The sequence below is a fragment of the Aotus nancymaae genome, unplaced genomic scaffold (assembly GCF_030222135.1).
Source record: "Aotus nancymaae isolate 86718 unplaced genomic scaffold, 86718_ANA_hifiasm-v0.15.2.pri h1tg000040l, whole genome shotgun sequence".
Taxonomy (NCBI): domain Eukaryota; kingdom Metazoa; phylum Chordata; class Mammalia; order Primates; family Aotidae; genus Aotus; species Aotus nancymaae.
The window spans coordinates 48,671,389-48,696,304 of NW_026988454.1; the positions used below are offsets into that span (position 1 = coordinate 48,671,389).

Below are 24,916 nucleotides of genomic sequence, written 5' to 3' on the forward strand. Positions count from 1 at the left end.
CAATTAGGGACTGTTATATTTATGACAGCTAACTTTTCTAAAGATTTTCTAGTTAAATCCTTTCTCAAACGACCATATGTAAAAGTACACAGTAAAAACACTATATAAAATTTGTTGGCCTTCCAGATGGATCATTTTCTAATTATTCTTATTCATGAGTCCTTTTATGGAAATCTAAAACTTCACATATTTGCTTTTTCCTAGGTGAATCTCATCTTTTATTGGTTGGGGATCCTGGCACAGGAAAATCTCAATTCCTCAAATATGCAGCAAAGATTACACCTAGATCTGTGCTGACCACAGGAATTGGATCTACTAGTGCAGGTATTCTATGTGACAATTTCAAGTATTTAACATTACTTCAGAAGTTAATATGATGGTTTTTTTCTAATGAAAAACTACCTATAACAGAATAAATTTCAAGCTAATTTTTGAGTTACTGCTAAAAATGGAAGGAAATATGTAATATTATTTTGGTAGCTCTAAGAAAATATCTTGAGAGCTCCACCTTCACTTTGCATCTTCGTTTTGAACAATCCTATTCATAGTTTTTTCATTCTCTAGTGATTACCTTCATAATTTTATGCAGGAAAAAGTCCGTATCATCTGGCATTTTTTGAAGACCCAGCAACCAGAATGTTAAACTAAAGAGGGGGATATTTACTTTACCAAATATGGCATAGAGCTTAAGGCATTTTCATGCTCATAAATCTGATAGGAACAGTAGCTCCTACTGAAATTTCTTAGATAGAGAATGTTTATTAGTATTTGGAAAATATACTTCCATCATTGCAATGTAGAGCTTCATTCATAAGTTGTAATGGTTCTTTAGCCAAGTACATTTAAAAGCCTTTGCTGATAGAATGTATTATATTGAAAAATGTTTGATGCTATTTTGTATTTTTATAGTTTTGATTGGGTAATGTTTCTGCTTTTCTAAAAACAGACCCTTGGCTTCACACCTTTTAAAAATGTTTGCTACTTGTTAAGGGAATCAGGTAACTTCCATTGGCCTAATGAATGCTCAAATTTCTAATGAGAAACTTATACTTTAAAATTTATCATACAACAGAAAATGGCCTATTAATGGTCCTATATAAGTGGAAAACTATTGTTAAGTAGGTCTCAGGTTTTGAAATATAACTGAATAGTGTATTAACCATCAACAAGAATGGATTTTTGGAATTGAAAAAGAGTAGACAAACTTCAGGATAGCGGAAGGGGAAGTTGGCAGGAATATATAAAGAGCATTTCTCATGCATTTTAAATCCATATGACCCAGTGTTCTAGAGTTCTGTATAAAATGACACCAACAACAAATAAAGATGCTTCCCCAAGTAATTATGCAGAATGTTTCCTAAGTAATTACATAGAGTGTCAAGAAATGAGTCCAAGCTTATCTAGCAGATGACTGGTAATTTCAGTTATCTGGGCAGTTTGAAAGTGAATTGCTGCTGATTCACTGGATTAGTGCATTAGTGTAAAAGTGTATTAGCACATTTCCTCTTTTTTAATGCAAAGATCATAATCCGAATATGAGAGAAAAAACAAGTATAGGGAATATAAATTTTACAGTTGTAAAAAAGTTGTTGCTACTTCTGGTCTACCCAAAAGGCCAGAGTAGCCTTTCTTCAGAATGTGTATTGCAACTCATTAGAGAGTCATAAAAGTCCATTCAGTGGATCAAAACCAGCACTTTCAAAGTGAAATACAATAAAAAAAATACCAGAATACTGCATAGTAAAGGTGCACTAAGAGTGTTTTCATACAAATTTTTAACTTGCTAGAGTCATGCTGTTTTTGTTTTGTTTTGTTTTTGAGATGGAGTCTTGCTCCGTTCTCCAGGCTGGAATGCAGCGATGCAGTCTCGGCTCACTGCAACCTCTGCTTCCTGGGTTCAAGCAATTCTCCTTCCTCAGCCTCCCAAGTAACTGGGATTTACAGGTGTGCACCACCACACCCGGCTAATTTTTGTATTTTTAGTAGAGATGGGGTTTCACCATGTTGGCCAGGCTGGTCTCGAACTCCGGACCTCAAGTGATCCACCTGCCTCAGCCTCCCCAAGTGCTGGGATTACAGGTGTGAGCCACTGTACCTGGCCCTAAGTTTTCTGTACCATGGATTATGGTAAAAAGTTTTGATAGACATTGTTAGGAAAGCTAGAAACCCCAAATCATAAAATTAGAGGGTATAGTTATATGGGAGCCTAAAATTGTATAAGGTTTTGGATGGCCAAATGCATGCATTCTTCCTCAGACTTCCGGAATGTTTTCTCAGCCCAAATAACATGCTTAATGCCTCCATCCTACTCACCTATCTCCTTAGTGGCATAAGTCATTGGTTCATGTTTATATTATCAGGACACAGCTATTTACTATGACCAAAAGGGTGGAAAACAGTTCTTCGGATATAGTATCGGTAAATGAGGCTAGACCAGGAAAAAAAAAAAAAAAACCTATGTGCTACAGTTTTTTAGTTTCTAATTTTTGAATTCTAAATCTTTTTTCAGTCATTAATTTTAAAAAATTCTTAGAGTGATAAAATTTAAGATAACAAAAGGTAATGGTTTCCATGTCCCAAGCTTAAGTGAAAATTGGTTGTCTATTTACAAATTGATGTAAAAACCTAACCCTTTGATGTCACTACAAATAGATTGTTATAATTAGTCAGAATAAAAACTCAGCAGTAAGTTGCTTTATTTGGTGATATGGCTTATATATGCTTTGTTTCTAATAAGCACATATGTTGTTCCTATCATATTAACCACTGAGCTCTTTGTTGGAAAGTAATGCTTTTATTTTCATTTTAATATTTTAACATTTTTCTTTTAATTGCAATTAGACAAATGAAATTTTCTTTATATATATTTAACAGTCAGAAGTATTTTACTTTTAAAAGCTATGAACTAGTTAATGGACAATATTTTAATAATCTGGTATATTAAATTCAAAGTTTAACATCTGGCAAAACTTTGCTTCACAAATTCACTTTTTTAGAATGATAGGAAATATATACAACTCAGAATCCGTATTTAGACAAATGCCCTTTTCCTTTCCTCAACAAAAAAGCTTTAAAAAGTGCAGTATAAAAGCTTTAGATATGAAGGCACTGCATAACCTGCATCATATGGCTGTCTTGCTTAGCTGCAAGAATAATGAAAATATTCTACCCTTAATTTTATGGAGTATAAGAAACTTTTTAAGGAAGGACTCAACTCTCAAAGAAAAAGAAACGTCATTTAGCCCATTTAGTTAATGTAATTGCTTTCCAAGATTGCTTTTCAAAAGCTTGTTGGAAAAGCTGTCTAGAGTATGTGAACCACAAATATGCCTTATTTCATTCTGCATGAGTGTCAGAGGAAATGGGGAAGAGTACCACAGGTGTGAAAATATATATATTTCCAAAACAGTAACGTATCTATTAGGATAAAGCTAAATATACCTTTCTAAATCCATGGTTTTTATATAAATACTGCCAATAATATGATCTGTTAAAAGAATTTTTAAAGTCCATGGTATTTTTAGAAATCAAATGAATAAATTTGAGCCATTATAATCTCTTATTCTTAAACATAGGGAGTTTGTATTTTCTCCCAATATTGTATTTGGTCTTGAATTCACTGGGCAATAATGATATATGATTCAAGAAATGCTCTAATGTTCTAAACTCTGTTATAAAAACAAAAACCATAGCCAGGGGACCTTATAAACAATTAGCCACATGTGTTATTTTCTTACAAAGTGAACCAAATGCTGTCCAGCATCACATTAACTATAATAGTAGCCATAAGAGGCTTGAAGGTGGCTTGGAAAATCGGATCCTAAAGTTCTTGGTAGCACATAGTTGATTTCAAATCCTCTTTTTAAGGACATGCCAAAAAAGAATGGAAATTTGCCCCTTAAATTAAAATGACACTATATGTCTTCACAGGAAGAAACATTTTAGTTGAAGTAAACTTTGTTCTTTCAAAGGCCAGTAAAATAGTGGTCCAAAGATTTTCCAGGAGGCTAAGACATATTTACAACCTGGTCTAATGATTCATGTTTCTTTATAAGTGCTTTCATTACATATAAAGGAGAAGAAAATAATATATATGCTTTAATCAGATTAGTTTCAGAACAAATAAAATAACACATTAGAGAAAAAAATTACTTAAAAATAGTTGTATTTATATTCCACAATTTGTTCAAATACTGGTTTTCTTATAAACTTTCTACAGGATGTTTTTAAACAAATTCTTCACATTTTGTTTTGACTATGTACTTACGGAATTTCAGGGAAATAGTTCTGTGTATTTTTAATAGCTTAATTTGTACTAAAGGGATGGTAGGTGGTCACATGCAGTCCATGTGGGATTCTAACATGACATTTAGTGAGTTTTCTGATGTGGACCATCCCTTTGATGCTGAAGGTAATGCATCTGTTGAAAGAAGTGACTGTAGATTTGGATTACTACTCTCTGCATCTTCCAGTTTTTCTGTGTTATCTTCCCAATTAATGTGGAATCTTGTGACCCTGGGATTAGATGCCAAAATATTCCTTTGAAGCTAGAGGAAAAAGGAAACATACAGATGGTAAACGCTAAGAAAGTTAGATCACCAAATGCAAATAGGAGCTTATAAAATGGTTCACGTTAGTACTCCTAAAAGGCTAAGTTCATATACAAAGGTATAATTCAAATAAAGTACCTTAAATATAACTAATAAGATGTAAGGACTAGGGCTGTAGCAAAGAAGTTATTTTAGATGAACAGAAACAAGACATGGAGAATCTGAGGGGATTCGTCTGGCTCTTTAACTACTTAACCCCTATACTTCTGTTTTCTAAAAGAAAGAATCCTCTTTTTTGAAAGTGAATGCTTTAGAAGATGTGTTATTTAACAAGATACTCTGTTGTTTAGATTGACATGTTTTAAAGGAAATAATAATACAACTTATTATTAACGTTTTCCTATACCTTTCAAAGATGGCTCATTCTTAGAAACAGTAGTTCTGTTTCTTTTCTTTTCTGTTATACAAGGTGCTTTAGAGATAACAAATTGGATCAATGGAAAGTACCACAACAAGGGTGAAATATAGTCCTGGCTTATTATCAGAAAGGATAAATAAATTCTATTCTATTGCCATGTAATTTTTCTTAAATGGTCTGGCAGATAGAGTGTCATGTTCAACTTCATTTACTTTGCACTCCCACAAAATCACCAGTTACCAAACTGTTATAGTTCCCAGTGAAAAATCAGAAAGGACTAAGTATCTTTAAGAATGCTGAATCACAGATTTCAGCTTCTCAGAATTTAAGCTGTTTTCAGTTACCAGAAATATTTAAGACCGTTAGTCTAACCTCTAAGAATAGCAGATAAAGCAAAGCATATAGGTGTTTTAAGATAACCATGTTTGTAGGGAAAACAACCACAAAACTTTCTCTCACAGTTTTGGGAAGAGTTACACACAGAAATATCATCATTGAATAATCAGTACAACAAAAACAAATTTATATGTCCTAAAGGTTGAAATGAACAGAATCATGATGTATGGGAAAAGCTATACAGAAAGCCATAAACAAAGTCCTATCTCTTAAAAGAGGTACTTTTGCCGGGTGTAGTGGCTCATGCCTGTAATCCCAGCACTTTAGGAGGTCAAGGCAGGCAGATCACTTGAGGTCAGAAGTTCAAGACTAACCTGGCCAACATGGTGAAACTCCATATCTACTAAAAATACAAAACTCAGTTGGGTGTGGTGGCATACACCTGTAGTCCCAGCTACTTGGGAGGCTGAGGCAGGAGAATTGCTTGAACCTGGGAGGCAGAGGTTGCAGTGAGCCAAGATTGCGCCACTGCACTCCAGCCTAGGCAACAGAGCAAGACGACATCTCAAAAAAAAAGAAAAAGAGGTACTTTGATTTTTCTAAACTGTCAGAGATGCTCAAGGTGTCTGCCGACATTAATTACTAATGACTCATCTGGAGGTAGGATTTGAAGTCATTCATGGTAATGGAACAATAACTAGTTTGCCCAGTTGGCATAAGGACCTCAGATTTATTTTGTCTCAAAGCCATTTTAATAGTGTACTATGAAACTGCAATAGCAACTGCTTTAAAAGTTGTATAGTAAAAGTAGTTAAAAAGGAATAGTAAGAACATTACCTTAGAAAAGTCTGGTTTTACTGGCGGATTTTCCCTTAATTCTGTCTCGGTATATTCATTATTTACATAATAGCCAACTCTAATAAATTCTTGTCCTCGATAGGTACAAGTAATTAGCACAACAGTTACACCTACTGCATCTGCATCTGGAATGAGTCCTGGATTAGGTGCATCAGCCTAGAATAATTTAAAAAGAAAGACACACACACAAAAGGCTGTTAGCAGCAGGCCAGACTGGAGTTTCAGTTACCTAGAACCATCAGTTGAAGATGCAACAACAAAAACTTGAAAATCATACTGGGAAGGCAAATGCTTATTTTTGACTGACTTATAATAAGCTAGAAATGACAGTTCATGTTTCACCACAGTGTATCTAAGGACCCTTAATACTTGAAAGCATGACTACACTTCTAGAAGGAAGAAATTCTGGTTATACTGCATGGTGGTTCATGAGGGATTATGCAATGCTCATTATAAAACCTTTATATTCAATAACCGATTTTAACCTTTTCAGTGATAAAATTCAGACCTAAATTAGTAAGTAAGTATTAAATTAGCTCCTCATAGCCTGTTGGCAGCTAATGTTTATTATACCATTTTCCCTCTTCAACCCAGGATACTTATATTCTCATAGCCACTCAACCACCCCCACAGGTATTCTAACAGTAAATTAGTATAAAACTGAACAGCCTCACAGATCACATTTCGGTACAATAAAGAAAGGTGTAAAAAAATAACCTTTGGTTGGGCATGGTGGCTTATGTCTGTAATCCCAGCATTTTGGGAGGTCAAGGCAGGCAGATCATGAGGTCAAGAGATCCAGACCATCCTGGCCTACATGGTGAAACCCCAACTCTACTAAAAATACAAAAATTAGCTGGGCATGGTGGCGCGCACCTGTAGTCTCAGCTACCAGGGAGGCTGAGGCAGGAGAATTGCTTGAACTCGGGAGACAGAGGTTGCAGTGAGCTGAGATAGCGCCACTGCACTCCAGTCTGGCAACAGAATGAAGACTCTTGTCTCAAAAAAAATTGAAAATGAGTAATGGAAATAGCTACATAGCAGATTTTCAAAAATTATTAATAATCCTCTATTATGAATAGTCACTTTGCTAGACTCTACAATATAATATGGTGTTTAAAGCACACATAATGTGGAAACCAACAAAGGTAAAGATTGTTTAGGCAGATGTCAAAGACCTTGTTTTAAATCAAACTATTGTAAGGTGAACCTTGAGGAATGCAGAAAGTAAATCAAGCAAGTTAGACTAGACTAGGAGCATAAGCGAAGGGCAGGGCCCCATCCACAGTAGTATGCAGGATAGTAATGAGACAACCAGATGGAAGGAGCCACAGGCTGCAGAACACAGGCAGGGATAGCTGAGGCATCTGAAGCAGCCATCTGGGTGGTAAATGGATCATCAAGACCCAGTGAATTAGCTTACCTGTTTGTTGCCAGGGGACCAAGGAATATTCCTGGGCCTACATGAACACTTTAGCCAATGCCATAGCTTGGGAAAATTGAAGGCTAATGTTTACTGTATGCCTACTACAGGTAGATGATACAAAGGCATAAAATCACTACTTAGTCTCCTAGGCTAAAAACCTGAGTCACCCTCACTCCCTTATCTCCCACATCTAGTCAGTCTCAACAGTTTCATTTCTGAAGACCGAATTCATGTCATCTCCCATCTGAAATATTGCTTTAAATTGTCTAACTGGTTTCCCCAGCTCTAGCCTGTCATTTGCACTGCTACCAGCATTAATACAGATCTGTTACTTTCTCTCTGGTTTTAAAACCTCAGGTTATTAAAACCCTCAGAGGAGTATTCCATTTTCTGAGGGATAAAATCCCAGTCCTTTAAGTTCATTGATAAGGCCCTTCTCAGTTTGTCTCCAACCAGCATCTCCATTCATACCTACTTTAACTCCACCCTTGTTATAGAGATATGAATTACACAGGTTCTTTAAAACGTGGTGATAATCTTTCACACTCTGTCCAAGCGCGGTGGCTCACGCCTGTAATCCTAACACTTTGGGAGGCTAAGACGGGTGGATCACTTGAGCCCAGGAGTTTGAGGTCAGCCTGGGCAACATGGCAAAACTCCAGCTCTAAAAAAACAAAAACAATTAAATTTAAAAAAGAAATCTCTTACCCTCTGTGCCTCTAACATATTGTTCCCTTGGCCTGAAAGGTCCTTCTTTCTCTAACATCCTGAAAAATTCATCTTTTAATCTTTTGTGGAGCTTATTCTCTAAAAAAAATTTTGGGGGAGTGTATTCTCAGTGAAGCTCTTTTTTTTTTTTTGAGACAGAGTCTTGCTCTGTCACCAGGCTGGAGTGCAGTGGCACAATCTCGGCTCACTGCAACCTCCGCCTCCTGGATTCAAGTTATTTTTCCGCCTCAGCCTCTGGAGTAGCTGGGACCACAGGCACGTGCCACCACGCCCGGCTAAATTTTTGTATTTTTAGTAGAGACGGGGTTTCACTGTGTTGGCCAGGATGGTCTTGATCTCTTGACCTCGTGATCCCCCTGCATCGGCCTCCCAAAGTGCTGGGATTACAGGCATGAGCCACCGTACCCGGCCAGCCCTTTCTATCTCAGAAGGTAGAATCAATAGATTCCTTTTTTATGTGCAGATATTTCTTGTCACAAATCCTCTAAGAATGTATGTCCTATGATCTAAATATGTTTATTCTTCAGTCTTCTCTTCTAGATGCTATGTTTTATCCAGGGCAGGAGTCCCATCCAGTTCATCTTTACAATATCATGTGTGGCTCAGCACTGAGCACTTAGTATTTTGGAATTCTTTGGTAACTCAGTTCCTGCCCTGAAGGGGTTTATGATCTCTTTGGAAAGACACCAGGATAGGAACAACCACCCTTGTCCCTGAGAATATGCTATTTGTCTTAGAGATCCTATGCACCCCTGCCCAGAGGGGTTAGATTACTTACAGTGTACCCAAACGGATTCTAATATACCTGGAAGTGGGTGGAGATGGGAAATATATAATAGTTCAGTACTGCTATGAGAACTCTTCCTCCACATTGCTTCCTTTCCCTTCAGTAAATTGGTTCTTGGCATGTTTCTGTTTTAAAATTTGTTGCAAATATAAAACAATTTTTAAAAGCATTTTAAAATTTGAAAAAGATTCAGTTTGAGCAAATTTGAGTAGAGAAACTTCTAGGCCTTTCAAATAATTTAGGATGAAGAAGTGATGAGCAGAGATCTTTGTTTTGACTGTAGTTGGCAATACGAGTCAGATGTCTGGACATCTTCCTGCTAGCCTTTGACTCACTCAAGAAAGACATGTTTAACTATTTAGAGAGGCAAAATCATGGCAGACCAGGAGATTACCATAGCAGCTTAAGAACACAAAACAAAAGCTGTAATTGAGTTTTTCTGTTGATAATGATGAATTTTATAAAACCTTTAGGCTGAACATACATTGTGCCTCCTCTGTTCTTTTTGGCAACATGTACACTGATACCAAGGTAAAACTACGTGAAGATCACCAGTAGGAAATACTTTTGAATAAAATTTTTTCCTACAGCACTTTCAGCCAAAAGCTTAGGAGTATTCTTAGTAACACAAAGAAAAGATTTTCAAGGGTTTGTTTCAATAACAAAACATTTATCTGTAAGTTCTCATAGTAGCAAGGTGTATTAGTACATGAAAAGAAACCAGGGTTGCCTGGTTTCTTTTACGGTATCATGAATTATCAGTAAAGTATGGATTCCCTAGGCCTGTGGGTCATATCAAGTCCTGCTTTTTTATATAACAATTTCAAGAAGCTAAGAGAATAAAAATGTTATTCTAACTATAGGAATAGGGCACTATTTATCAGATTGTACTGTTTTGTTCCCTGTAACATTTTAATGAGATAGAATATTATCCACATTTTATAGAAGACTGGAGTGATTAAGGGAGGTTAGGGAGGTAAAGTCACACATGGCTAATTAGCAGAGGTGTCGGGACTTGACCTGTAACTGCAGTGCTTCCTTCTACAGAACAGGGCATTCTGTTACCCATGTCTTTTGCAGGGTTGTGCACTCATACAACTTTGATTAACAGCACTTTTAATTCATATATTTAATTAGTATATTTGAGCTTTTCTTAGCCATTTCTTTAGAACACTAAATTATTTGTTTTTTAATCAAAAGTACTAAGACTAGGAAACCAAGATTCTAAATTCTATATTTAGGACAGGGGAGGGAAAGGTAGCAGCTCTAGAGATGGCATGTGTCTAAGTAATTCTTTGCCAGTTTCTGATGGGATTAGTTGACCAAGGGTATTCATTTAAATTGGTCCCATCTGTGAAGTGAGAAAACAGAGGTCAGGAATAGAAATAGTTAGATTTTCTTTCTGAATTAAGTCTTTTCAGTGAGTTCCACTTAACTGATGGGACTTTTTTGGGTTGAAATACTTGTAACAGAAATTAATAGTAGTCTTAAAAAACCTAGGGCTAGTTACTCTTTGGTCTATTATAAATATCTCCCTCACAAATAAGCATGCATAACTGAGGAATAATTGAATGGTTTTATATAGCAGTTTAACGTGGATTAAAGAAGTAACACTTTTGAATATAGACAACAATGTCTGAAACCTCGGTATAGATCTAAATACTCGAAGTGGTATCTAAGAACATAATTTTTATTAGCAGAACTTCTCCTCCCAAATAACTAGTGGGTAGTAAATTTGCAAAAGTAGTCCTCTATAAGACAATATAGATTATTAGATGCTTTAGTAAACTCTAGAATGTCATTCCAGTGACCCAAGATCACACATCTCTATCCACCAAACATATCTCTTAACTGAGCTCAACTGATTATGCTGAAATAAAGTTGTTTTTGTTACCTCATCATCAGTCATAGTGCCTGAAACCATAAACTGAAGATGCATATTACTAACAACGCCAGTTATACATATTTTGAATCCATGTTTTGGGTTGCTAGACAGCCACCCTGGAAGACTGATAACTGAGGTGCTATTCACAGGAAAAGCCCAAAATTTACCACCCTGTGTGCCATGATACAGTAAAAGGTTTACTGTAGGCTATGCATCTCCCTAAAGTAAACATCACATTAACATCTATCAGCATATAAAACCAGGAAGTAGAGTTCCTTTGTGACACACCACCTAAAACATGATGAAGCAGATTAAAAGTGAATGCAGCAGAAGCAGAGTTACTTAACCCAAAGGAAAGGGATAAGGGTTATAAGATAATAGATAATATAGTCTACTTTGAAACATATTTGGCATACACATTTACCAAGATTAATCTTACCTGAAATACAAACATGTGCCTTCCTGCAGGAACAGGACCCACTAAAACAGAGTCTAAAACTTGATCGTATTCTTCACTTTCTGCAGAGCCCACATATATAATTTTCCATTCCAAGTCTAGGGTTAAAAAAAACAAAGAATTATTTCATATTCAGTAATTACATTACCAGATGACATCAAAGACCCTTTTAATGTCCACTTGGCCATTTACTGGCTGTTACAATTGGCTTCTCATAGTAGAAAATACAGAAAGGCAGTGAAATGCTCCTTACAAAGTTCTTACCAGTGTTCGTACATATCAGAGTTTCTCAAAATACTCTTGTGAAACACTAGTTCCTGGGCAATGCATCACAAACAAGATAACATAGCCAAATGCTTGGGAAATGCTGTAAACCTTGTCTTGAGGGTTCATAAAGCACACTGACATAGAAAGTTTTCTGAGACTTCCTTCAGTAAAGAACACCAGTAACATTAATCCAGCATTTCCCAAATTTATTTGGCTATGGAATCCCCCTTTTCTTGTATGTCATCTTTTAATGCCCTCCTCAACACACTTTGGAAGGGCAGCCCTATACTGTGTTGTAGAGATCCAAATCATCACAGAGCTCCAAAGTAGAAAAATTATTATTATTACAAAACCTCCCTTACAGCTTGGAAGTGGCTTCAGCTCATCAACTGTCAAAGGACAACAGTCGGGTTTTTTCCTTATGGCACCTCCTCGTGTCATACATTCTTTAAATTGGGAAGAGGAAACCAACATCTTTACACCACGTAATAAAATAGATTATACACAGTGGAGATAGGAGGATAAGACATTCAGGTGAAACCAAGGCATTACATATATTCAATAGAGCAGATTTTATTGAGTATGTTTTATAATGTATTCTGTGAAATGAACCCAGAGATGAGTAGAACTCTTTGGAGGAGACTCCTGTTTAGTAGAGGGGAGAAGACAACTGTGTAATACAAATCATCTCTGAAAGACCTCTTCATCTTCTTTGGGTATTTTGCACTGTGGAGCCTGCCTCTTGCATTCACCACACTGTTATACAAGCACTCCCAAAGGGTGAGTTTCTGGGTCACTCATTATAATCTAGTTAGTGCCACCATGTGTTGCCATTTTTGTGTAACTGTGTAGGTATTTTTGTTCCCTAAATTGATAAAAGAAATAGTAATGCACTGCTTATTTATATTGTATTATAAACTATAATCTACTGAACTGAAAGCTCCTTTTTTATTTTTTTTCTTATTAAGTCAGTATTTCTGAGGACCTATTATGTCATGGCTCTGTCCTAGACCACTTATAATTTCCAGCTTCCAGCACATTTCCAGATGCAGGGTTCTGCATCTGACATCTGAGATCATCTGTTGATGGAGATAGAGAGGAAGCAGGCCATATGAGTATCTCATGAGAGGGAACAGCAAATACAAAGGCCCAGAGGTAGGGCATGCTTGGCAAGAAAAAGCAAGGAGGCCAGGGCTGGAGCAGAACGTAAGTAAGGGGGAAAACAACCAACCCTATGATTGAGGATGCCAGGGAAAAGCCAGATTATGCAGTTTTCAAGGCCATCATAAAGACTCTGGCTTTAACACTAAGTGGCATGGGAAACCATCAGAGGGTTTTCAGCAGAGCAGTGACAGGATCCAACTTTCATTTTAAAAGGAATGTTTTGACTGCTGTGTTCAATACAGAATGTAAGAGAGCAAGAGAAGAAACCATATTTCAACAATTGAGGCAAGAAATTATGGTGGCATGGACCTCCTGAGGTCGTGAGACTATGCAAAAGTTATTCTAGATAAAATTCTGAAGATGAAAGCAACAGGTGCCACTTTTGCAGGGGGATGACTCTGGTGGGGGAACAATCAGGAGTTCGTTTTGGATATATTTGAGATGTCTGCTAGCTATCTAAGTGGAGATACTGAATAGGCAGGATAAAAATTTGGAGACTGTCAGTGATATGTAAAGCCATAAAAATAGATGGGCTTGCTCTAGGGAGATTTGAGCCCTCCAAAGATAAGAGGACAGTAAGACAAAGAAACAAAGTAAGTTACAAAGCAAGTGGCAAAATGAGGTAGGTGACCCAAAAGCCAAATGAAGAAACTGTTTTAAGAAAGTGGTGTGAAAGGTACTAAACTACCCAAGTGAGGGTAACACTAGGAATTACCACATAGAGTGGCTGGCGATGGTCATGACTATAATCTTAGCATTTTGGGAGGCTGAGGTGGCTGGATCGCTTGAGGTCAGAAGTTCGAGACCAGCCTGGCAAACACGGTAAAACACCAACTCTACTAAAAATACAAAAATTAGGGGGGTGTGGTGCTGCATGCCTGTGATCCCAGCTACTCGGGAGGCTGAGACACAAAATCTCTTGAACCCAGGAGATGGAGGTTGCAGTGAGCCGAGATCGTGCCACCACTCCAGCCTGGGCGACAGAATGAGACTGCCTCAGAAAAAAAAAAAAAACCACACACACACACAAAAGGTTTTCATAAAATTTTAATTTCATATGTAATTGTACCACTACATATAATGCCCTTGATCCTAAGTGGTATAAATTGGCATTTGTGGACTGGCATAGGAACACAGCCATAATTGATACACCTATTTTAGAAAATATCTACTATATGCTGGGCATTAGTCCTGCCACTTCATACCTATTGTTTAAACCTCAACAGCTTTATCATATGGATCAAATTATCCCCATACGCAAATAAGAAAGTTGAGACTCTGAGAGGTTAAGTAATCTGTGGAAATTCATACAGTTTGTACATCAAAGAATCAGAATCCAAGCTATGCCTCTGTAACTACAAACCCCAGGCTTCTTCCAAAAACCTAACTGGGAAGATTAATTCTTTCTAGCTCTAAATTAGCAGTGGAATAAGGGAATTTATTTGCAGGGGAAGTGAGAGCAGAAGCAATGAAGAGATAATCTAGCCTTAACAAGAACAGGCTGCAACTCAGGGAGCACTTGTACATTGATTTTTATGTTTATGGGATGCTTGCTATAGTTACTGAGTTTTACATGCTCAGTACTTTTTTTTATACATTGGCATCAGTTTTTTTTTTAAACCCAGCTTCCCAGCTTCCCAGCTTTCATGTCATTCCTCTGCCCCCTGTATTTGAGGGAGAAAGGGTAAGGTCAGATGTTTTACATAAGTTCTCAGTTGAAGAAATTTGTTCATTTATTTTAAAGGTAACTAATTGTTTTATTTAATCATGGTAACCATGATTAAATGATTTACCCAGCCTGAAAGTGTTTCCATTTGTGGTGAGAGTGAGTGAATGACAGACGTCATCAAGGGAATTTTTAGTTAATTACACTACTTGGGAAGACCTGTGGTCTAGTGGAAAGTATCTAGGCTTTGGAATTAGAATAAGCTGAAGTTGGAAAGTACGAAGCACCATGCTCAATTTTAGTATATAAGTATTCAATTGAGAGTAGCTGTAATGAAGATGTAAACTTAAGACTGGCAGGATGGTCAATCAAAACTTGTATAGGCATGGTGACCATCAAGCACATCCAAGGTCTCCTCTCTCTCAGACATTAAAGCCACAGCACCTCTCATTTTCAAAGGCTGTTTTAACTCCTAATATAAGCCTTATATTAGAACCAAATTATCTTAAGAGCAGATATTCCTCAAGGCTTTTTCTGAAGCAAAGCTACAGGGCAGCTCTAGGAGAGTGAATGTTTGGGGGCTATTAACAAAAGTATGAAAAATGGTGGCCAAACTCTGCTTTGAGACTTCAGACAAAGTAACTTATAAAGAAAATTCTTTTCAAAATATTCTATAATTTGGGCTGGATACAGTGATTATAGTGACAAAACTTTGGGAGGCAGGGGTGGGAGGATTGCTTGAGTCCAGGGGTTCGAGACCAGCTTGGGCAACATGGCAAGACTCCATTTCTACAAAAAATTAAAAAATTAGCCCGATGTGGTGGCACATTGACCGTGGTCTCAGCTACTCAGGAGGCTGAGAGGATTGATTGAGATTGTAGGGAGCTGTGTTTGCACCATTGCACTCCATCCAGCCTGAGTGACAGAGTGAGACCCTGTCTCATTTAAAAGAAAATGTTTTTCTATAGTTTAAGAACAGAATTTTTTTTTAAAAAACTATAATATAAAAGTATGGAACCTATAAGAAGCCTTTGCAAAGTAAACTCAATTTCCTAAATCCACATAGCCTCTAGGTGGAGTACACAGGCATGGCACCTTTTTGAAAGATTCCTTTGCAGCTTTGGTATGACTCAGCTTAAAATATTTTTTAAAATACTAAATACTCAGTAATGGTGCCTTGGAAATGAAATATACCATTGGAAATAAGTATATTCTTGACACCAGTACTGTAAAACCCTGATGTGATTCAGCTGGGTTCTGAATGAATCCCACTTAAAAATGGAACATGTTTTGGCTTTTATGAATGGCTGGTTTCCTCTATAACGACATCCTGAGTCATCTATCTTCTTTGTTCAGAGCTGACTCCTAAAATGGAAGGCATCACTTGAGAAATACCTGTAATTTGAAGAACTTCTGGTGGTATATTTGAAGAACACTGTGGTATAATTTGGAATGGACTGACCAATGGTTTTTCTTTTGTCTGTTTTTATATGCAACTTGGGTGTGAAAAATGGGCCTGGTAGCTGCAATGCTTATATTAATAGTAGTATCATAAGAGAGTAATCAGATGACTTCAGAGTAATAAGAAAAATACCCCTTAATGTTATCAATGGCCTATTTGAAATTATTTTAATAAATGAATTATCTTTTAAAATTTGCCCTATGTGTATTTGTGCTCTACATAGGTCTTAAAAAACAGAGGGGCACATGTTAAAGTAATAATTGTGATTACCTAAAGGAGTGAGATAGGGGAAGGCATTTAATACAGAGAACTATTAACTTTATATATGCTTGTACAACTTTCTAGAAGTTTATTACAATGAACATATATTGTTTTTATAAAGTTAACACCTCACATAAGATATATACATTTTAGAGATTAAAAACTAGTTTTTAAAATGAAAAGTTTTACATGCTATGTATGATTAGCCAAATCATCTTCAATGCATTTTTAAAATATACTTCTAATTCAAAGATGTCCCTCATCGATGAAGTTAAACTTATTCCCCTTCAAAACTGGCAAATTAAGCACTGAATTACTTTAGTAAAATAAAAGCAAAGATATTTGTCATTTTAGCTTTCTAAATATTACTACACATATTTTTAAATACGTATTTTTAAGACCTTGAAACATGTAGAAAAAATATCAAGAATTCTTGGACTAAGTATTGTACCTTAATTTCCTAGCCTACGTTTGTGTTTTATGTTCAGGGTGTGTTGTGTATCTGGATGTGGAGTTATTTTAGATTTCAACACGTTCTTGAAGAAAAATCTTCTTTCAGACTATTTAGAAAGCAAAGATTAAGTCCTGGAAATTATTTAAGTATCTAATTTCTGCTCTTAGGTTAAATGTAAACTTCCTAGCTCAGCTCTTATTTCTCTTCCTGAGCTTAGCTTTTCGTCATTAGGGGAAAGGAGTCCACGTTGGTTGGGGAGCCTGCGCGCCAGCATCCCGGCGCATCCCGGGCGCCGGCCGAGGAGGACCGGCCGAACAGGACCCGCGGCCCCCGGGGAACGCCGGCGCCCAGCCCGCGGCGCGGAGGGGCCGAGCCTGCGCCCGCCTCCCCTGCTGGTTGGTCGAGGGAGCCAGAAATCAGCGCGAGGACAGCCTCGCTCTCCTCCCCGAAGCGGCCGGGCATGGCCAGCCCAGAGAGTAAGGCGACTCCACTGTGAGCTCTGGAGAGTGACTACCTGCCTTTGGCCGGGGGCTGGAGGGCAGGCAGGCGGCGGGGCAAGAGGAGGCGCCGTGCGCCGGGGTCGCTGGCCCAATTCTCGACTCGGGGTAAGATGGCTCCGCTCCGAACTCGCCGGCGCCACTACACGCACAGCCTCTCCCTTCCCAGCCTCCGTGCCCAGGCCCGGAGGGTCGCGCTAGGCTGGTCGTGGAGCCAGCTCCGCGCGACCCCCGGCGGCGCCGGGGGCGCAAGTGCGGGTCTCCGAGCTGCCGCCCGCAGACAAAGCTGACAACATGGCTACCTCCGCTCCTCGGCTCAAACAAGTTCCTCGCAAGTTGAGCCCGGCAGGCGCCTGGGCTGCGGCGGAACGCCGCGCGCGCCTCGGCTGCCGTCGTCCATCAACTTCAAGTTTCCCTCCGCAGAGAAGCCCGCGGCCGCCCGCCGCCGAGCACGGCCGCCCAGCGCGAGGCCGGGCCCGGGAAACTTTCAACGTCTGCAGCCCGCAACTGACAGCCCGGGTGCGCGGGCGCCGCACTCACCTTCAGACAGGTCCTCGATGCACTCGAAGGTGATCTCAAACTGGAACGGGTTGTAGAAAGGAGAAGGATTATCCAGCACCACTACATTGTTCACCTGAACCTTTGCCATATTTTGAAAAAAACACAAACAATGGGAACTGGGGCTGGTTGCGGCACAATAAAGTCCAGCGCGCGGCCGCCCGGGAGAGCGCAGACCCCCACCCCAGCGCCGGCCCGACGTCGTGCAGCGGCGACTTGAGAAACTTTTTTTTCCTCTTTTTATTTACACCGGAGCACTCCACAGTGTTTTGCAGCTTTCCTATTTCACTAAACTACAGCCCATTCTGCTCTGATAAGTAGCAGCGTTGCCCTCGATTGGCTGCACCCGAGCTCTGACCCTCCTCCTCCAGCGAGTGCCTCGGCAGCCAGCAAGATGGGCTCCCGCTCCCGGAATGGACTCGGAAACTTTAACTGCGGCTCCACCTGCTGGTGTGGATTAGGACAAAGGCGGAGAACAAAGTGAGTGGAATAAGGGCTGGGAGGCCCGCGCGGAGGCCGCCGCCGGCGGCGCGGAGAGAGGCGGCGGGGGCGTGGCCGCGGCGGGGAGGCGTGGCCGCGGCGGGAGGGCGCGATCCGGGCGACGCCCGCCCCTCGAGTTGGTTTCTTGTGAGGTGTTTTGGCGTTGTTTTTTGGGTTTTTTTTTTTTTTGGTTTTTGGTTTTTGGTTTTAACGCTTTTTTTTACATCAGTACAACGGCTTTGCCGGCCTTGCTGAATTTAGCAGATGAGAGTCGGTGTTTACACTGGGTTAGGTTCAGCTTTCTGTGTATCGGGTAGTATTTGGAGTAGAGAGAAAGATTAGCTGCAGTGGAAATAAATTGCATGTTAAAGACCAATGTCAGCTCGAAAGGAGCAAAGCCATTTTGAAAATCTAGCTCTTGGCCAGTATCTACGTTTGGGCACGACAGCGCCTTTAAGCAGACACAAAATGAAGGGCGAGGAAAGATTTTCCACACACTGTGCTTGGAAAATCTAAATAGGTAACCTTTGGGCTTGCACCTGGGCGTCGTCTTCCGAGTCCAGACCTGGAAAGTCCTAGAATAAGAAAAGAATCACAAGAGATGTGATTAGTTATACCCCAGGTTACAGCCATTTGGAGAGCACAGAGAAAATGGAAGTGTCAGGAGACCAACAGGGCAACAAACATAACAGATGAGAAAAGAACACAAAGGCATAGCAAGACATTTGATCTTCAAAAAAAATTTCTTGACCTAAACCGTTAGTAAATAAAAATTTACTAACAAGCAAATTCTGAGGAGCCCTTGCTTGCCTGTAACCAGTTCAGGTTTGAACTGAGGAAACGTTGATTCGTTTATGCGGCTTGACTACCATTGCAGGGAAAGAGGAAGCTTTAACATGTCTGCGAGCCTAAACCCTTTCTGTTTAGTAAGTGATGTAAAGGTTTGTTTTATTACCTGCTATCCATAAACAATCACTTTTTTCCTTAAATGTTGTGAATGAAACCACCAAACTTGGCCAAGTTCAGAGAGAAAAATTCTTAAGTATCTGTTTTGGAAGAATTTTCTCTTAGTATAGTGCCCAGAATTTTGATTTGTCATTCTTTGGGCATTGTTCGTACTAAGTAGGTGCCTTTTGATGAAACATTTTCATCTGATAGTCTTTTGAAAGTTAATGTGAGACAGCTAATATTAGCCCCTCTTACATTTAGGAAAACCATGTTAGAGTGGGGAAGAGTTCCCTTTTTTGTCAGTGGATTGAACAGTTAGATATAGGACCTACCAGAAAAGACTTCTTCAAACCCAGTTGTTTGTGACGTTAGAGTATTAAGAGTCAAACTAAGGGGATAGACGCAGATTTCTGTGACTGATAAACAATACACTCTTCATTCTTATCAGTGCTGGTCCTAACACTAGCTACGATAAAGTGGAAATTGCTGTAGCTTGTAAGACACTTTCTATTTTATGTAAGATAAAATGACCATTTGAAGATTGAAACTCCTGTGAGACTAGTGTATGCAGTTGTCTGATTATTACAGGTACTCTTGAGAGGCTACTCTCATAAAAATGACATTTTGTGCTTGTTAAAATCAGGTGCATTTTGCAGTCTGACCATAAGTGTTACAATGAGATCAGTCATAAACTCACTTTTGGTGGATATGCAGCATGAAGGGAAGAACTGAGAAGATCTACCTGGATGCCACTAATTTGGCTTTTTGTTTTTAATTTTTTTTTTGTTTAACATGTCATATACAACAGTATTTAAGAAGAAAAAACTCCCTGATATTTCACTGGAAGCTGCAAGAATTAGCTCCAGGCCTCTCATACTGCCTCTCCTGTCTTAACTTTTTTTTTTTTTTTTTGAGACGGAGTTTCGCTCTTATTGCCCAGCCTGGAGTGGAGTGCAATGGCGCGATCTTGGCTCACAGCAACCGCTGCCTCCCGGGTTCAAGCGATTCTCCTGCCTCAGCCTCCTGAGTAGCTGGGATTACAGGCTTGTGCCACCACGCCTGGCTAATTTTGTATTTTTAGAAGAGACGGGGTTTCTCCATGTTGGTCAGGCTGGTCTTTAACTCCTGACCTCAAGTGATCCGCCCACCTCAGCCTCCCAAAGTGCTGGGATTACAGGTGTGAGGCACCGCGCCCGGCCCTGTCTTAACTCTTTTATTACTGCTTATCAAAAATATTAAAGGGTCTTTGAGTACTTTGTTCAATAGTTTCCTCACCATTGACACAACCTTACAGGAGAGACTGAAAGGATTCCTGATATGTGCCCTGGCATATTTCTAATTTAACTGGTATGCTGTAGGAAAAAAAGAACTGTGACAGCATCTCTCTGGTTTCAGAGGCAATCAATAGTACCTGTTGCTGAAAAACTTTGGTGACTCCCAAACAGCTAATTGTACAACAGATGGGTCACTGTGACTGTCTTCCTTTATTAAGTACCCGAGGGGGTCCCATATAATGTTTGGAGGGCTGCATGGAATGTCATCCCCTTGTTACTCCTCACTGTGGGTTACTTGGGGGAAGGAAGGATGGCTGAGAGAGATTTTATCGGCTCTAAGATGAACAAAGCCTAAACTAGTGCTTAGGGTAGAAATAAATGAAAATAGTTGTTGTTTTAGACTGAATTATGTCCCCCTCAAATTCATATGTTGAAGCACTAAGCCCTACTACCTCAGACTATGACTGTATTTGGAGATATGGCCTCTAAAGAGGTGATTAAGTTAAATGAGGTGGTTAGGGTGGACCCTTATTTAATCTCGATGGCGTCGTCATAAGGAGAAATTTGTATTTACAGAGAAGCACATGGGTCATATGTGCACAGAGGAAACACAGCAAAAAGGTGGCCATTTGCAAGCCTAGCTAAGAGGCCTAAGAATAAACCAAACCTGCCAACACCATGATCTTGAATTTTTAGCTTTCAGAATTGTGAGAAAATAAATTTCTATTGTTTAAGCCACCCAGTGTGTGATATTTTGTTATGGCAGCCCTAACAACCTAATATAGCTGTAAGATTTTTTCCCCTCAGAATTTAGCTTATTTGAGAATCTAATCTTATTTAATCCAAATATCGGTCAGTTCCTAAGCCCTTCCTGTGGGTGAAATGACATGGTCGTTTAGCCATGCCAGTAAGGGTGTGGCGTATTCGGAGTGGTGTGCTGTTGCCATTCTTCAGAGGAGGTATGCCACTGGGCATATAGATTGAATTCTGAAGACATAAGGTGCAGCTTACTTGCATGGATTCAAGACTCCTCTACAGAGGAGTGAAACTTGATGTCAAATTGAGGTCATACACAAAACAAGATGAAAGAGTGAATTCAAATATACTAGAATTAACTCAAAATGTGCCAAATTAAAATATATTAAAACTAGGAATTAAATTGAGTGTCAGTCCCTGCCTACTGCAAAAGTTATAGGAATGGAAGTACTAACCTAGTTCAAATCTAGATTTCCACCTGGGGTAATTACACTATCACTGTGTTGAATTCTTTTCTCATTTGCATTATCGCTGCCAACTTAAAATTCTCATGTAAGGCTTGTTTTAATATGGTTTTTAGTTAGTTTAAAAGGCTCCTTTTTATTTATTAGAAACAGGATGTCAAAGTTTAATGATAGTTTTAAATAAAATTTTCTATATAAATGTAGACTGTAGAGATTTGATGGAGTTTATAGACATTTCTAAATGGAGTAAATTGTACAATAATGATTAAAATAATAATTCATTACATATATACAGAGAGCATTTGTTGTGTGATATTTTTATGTTAGGCTCTGAGAAACAGTCAAAGATATGCAAAAACCTATGGTTCAGTAGGAAAAGTAACTAATCAAATAAGTATGATGCAGAATAGAAAGTGTTAGATGCAGTGGTAACCAGTTACATTAAAATAGGCAAAAGAAAAAGTGTTTTCTTGACCATTTATTAAAAACTTTAAAATACCTATGTTTTGGAGCCTCACAAACAGGAATGGTAGGAGGAGGGTAAGATATCATCCCATATTACAAATGAGGATTCTGGTGCTTAGAAACCCATTCCTCTGATGGTTGTCCTAGTACGTTTGTACTCTCTACCATATCAGGTAAATTTTAAAGTGGACTTTATATGTAGAAAAATAGATTGGTATCATTTTCTGGAAGAACCCACAGGGTGGACAACACTCCAGTAATGACTTGATTAATGAACTCTTGAGGAAGAAAGCTCCATTAATAAGGTTGGTCCAGGTGCGTACTGGGAGAGAGGAGACCCAGCCAAGGCAAAGCTGGGGGAGGCTCCCCACGGGGGTACCACACATGTCAAGCCTCCTGTTGCAAAAAGCACCCCTTGAAAGGTATGGGGGATGGAACTCTACATCCTGGGATGCATCCTTGTGCTTTTTATAAGGTTTCCATGTCTGTTACATAGTGTACCCCCTCCCCATTCTCTGCTCCACCTCATTAATAAAAGTTGCACTGTTTTGTGTTCATTGCTACCCACCATTATGTTAGAAGTTTGTTGAAGATAAAAGCTATATCTGATCCCTTATCCATGGCTGGACTATACTGTAAAACACCTTTTAGATAGCTATATGTGACATCAGTCAGCTTTCCAAAGCACCATAATTATGTTTATTGACAATTTTGTGGTGTTTATATCATTATGTTGTTTTAACCAGAGAATATGAATGGAAATGCCTAATAATTATTTTTCGTTTCTTATACCTAGTTTTTTTTTTTTAACCCCATATTTTCTTAGTCCTCTTAATCAGTCAAGGTCCTTCTAAACTAATTTCCCCTTGAACTCAGTCTCTACTTGCAGTCCATCTTCCTTCGTGTTTTACAATATATTCCATCCTTTTCTCTCTAACCCTCTACCGCTCTCATTCATCAAAGGTTCACTTTTTAATACCAGGAAAAAAGCAGTGATCAGTAGAGAGGACTCAAATCTTTAAAACATCTCTAGGCTAGACCACTGCTTGTACAAAGCCATTGCTAAGCATAGCAGCTTTTCTAGTTGGTTACTATAGAGACAAATGACATTAGGTGGAGTCACGCTTGGCAGAAGCTAGGCAAGTAGGCTTTGTGAGATTGGAGGCCTTAAATGCATGGTCATTTAGAAAGAGTCAAGAACCAGAAAGGATAGGGAGGGGAAACGTTTCACAAATGAGCTACTAGATAATTAATTGGTAGATATTTGGTTGGCAGAATTTGTACCTGCTAAGGCTTTGAATCTGGCATACAAAGAATCCACCTCCAAGCACCCCCTGGTATAATTACACAGTAATATTTTTTAGAAAACAGCTTTATTGAGATAGAATTCACATAACATTTAATTCACTCATTTAAAGTATCTGAGTCAGTAGTTTTTAGAATATTTAGAGGTGTGCAGCCATCATCACAATCAGTTTTATTTTCATGATCTCAGAAAGATACTTTGTAACCTTTAGCACATCCCCCTCCCCGGTGTGTCCTCCCAGCAGTAGGCAAGCACTGAATTACTTTCTGTCTCTATAGTTTTGCCTATTCTAGACATTTCATATAAATGGAATCTTATAATATGTAGTCTTTTAAGACCAGCATCTTTGAAGCATAACTTTTTTGATGCTCTCATTCTTGTTATGTCATATATTGATGCTTTATTCCTTTTTATTACCCAATATTCCATTGTATGGATATACCACATTTTATCTATTCATCAGTTGATGGACGTCTAGGTTGTTTCCACTTTTTGGCTATTATGCACAATGCTGCTGTTAACATTTGTGTACAGATTTTTGCATGGGACAAATGTTTTCATTTCTCTAGGTTTATGCTTAGGAGTGGAATTGCTGGGTCAGATATTGTAACTCCTTTCGAGGAGCTACCAGACATTTTAAAAGTGGCTATACCATTTTACATTCCCACCAGCATTCCAATTTCTCCACATCCCCACCAACACTTGCTGTTACGTCTTTTTGATTGTAGCCATGGTGGTATATGAAGTAATATCTCATTGTGGTTTTGGTTTATGTTTCCCTGATGGCTAAAGATGTTGAGCATCTTTCATATGCTTATCGGCCATATGTACATATTCTGTGGAGAATTGTCTATTCAGATCCTTAACTACTCCCCGCTTTTAAATACAGACGGAGTCTCACTCTGTTGCCCTGGCTGGACTCAAACTCCTGAGTTCAAATGATCTTCCCTCCTCAACCTCCTGAGTAGGTAGAACTACAGGAGCATGCCCATGCCAGCTCTCTGCCTATTTTTAAAATTGGGTCACTTGTCTTTTTATTATTGAGTTGTAAGAGTTCTTTCTGTGTTCTACATACAAGTCTTTTGTCAAACGCATGATTTGCAAAAAGTTTCTTGAATTCTTTGGATTATCTTGTAATTTTTTTGGTTGTGACCTTTGTAGTGGAAAAGCTTTTTGTTTTAATGATGCCCATTTAATCTATTTTTGTTATGTTGGATTATGCTTTTGATGTCATTTCTCAGAAACCATTGCCTAATCTGATGTCATGAAGATTTACACCTGAATTTTCTTCTAAGAGTTTTATTCTTTTAGCACCTTACATTTGGGTCTTTGATCAAGTTTGAATTAATATTTGTATATGGCGTGAAGGGGTCCAAGTTCATACTTTTGCATGTGCTTGTCTAGTTTCCCAGCACCATCTATTGAAAAGACTATTTTCCTAATGAATT

At 38.7% G+C, this 24,916-nt stretch overlaps 2 protein-coding genes across 15 annotated transcripts in view; one reads left to right on the forward strand and one right to left on the reverse strand.

The window, feature by feature from the left end:
* The window catches only part of MCM9 (minichromosome maintenance 9 homologous recombination repair factor), a 323,915-nt gene that overhangs the window by 40,185 nt on the left and 258,814 nt on the right, over nt 1-24,916 (forward strand). For 11 of the 14 annotated variants that reach the window (XM_012450079.2, XM_064360749.1, XM_064360752.1 and 8 more), the window contains one exon: nt 205-324. In XM_012450079.2, the coding sequence (XP_012305502.1) occupies nt 205-324 (120 nt within the window). Of the gene's footprint in view, nt 1-204; nt 325-589; nt 2,707-15,899; nt 16,692-16,951; nt 18,256-24,916 lie in introns of those variants that run through there. The other 3 variants (XR_010336625.1, XM_064360758.1, XM_064360757.1) reach the window with 3 other exon arrangements.
* Nucleotides 2,775-18,136, reverse strand: ASF1A (anti-silencing function 1A histone chaperone). The gene is made up of 4 exons (XM_012450085.3): nt 17,758-18,136; nt 11,429-11,544; nt 6,142-6,318; nt 2,775-4,547 (listed from the first exon to the last, which is right to left on the reverse strand). Exons 1-4 carry the CDS (start codon nt 17,864-17,866, stop codon nt 4,335-4,337), a joined length of 615 nt encoding a protein of 204 aa, XP_012305508.1. The 5' UTR covers nt 17,867-18,136; the 3' UTR covers nt 2,775-4,334.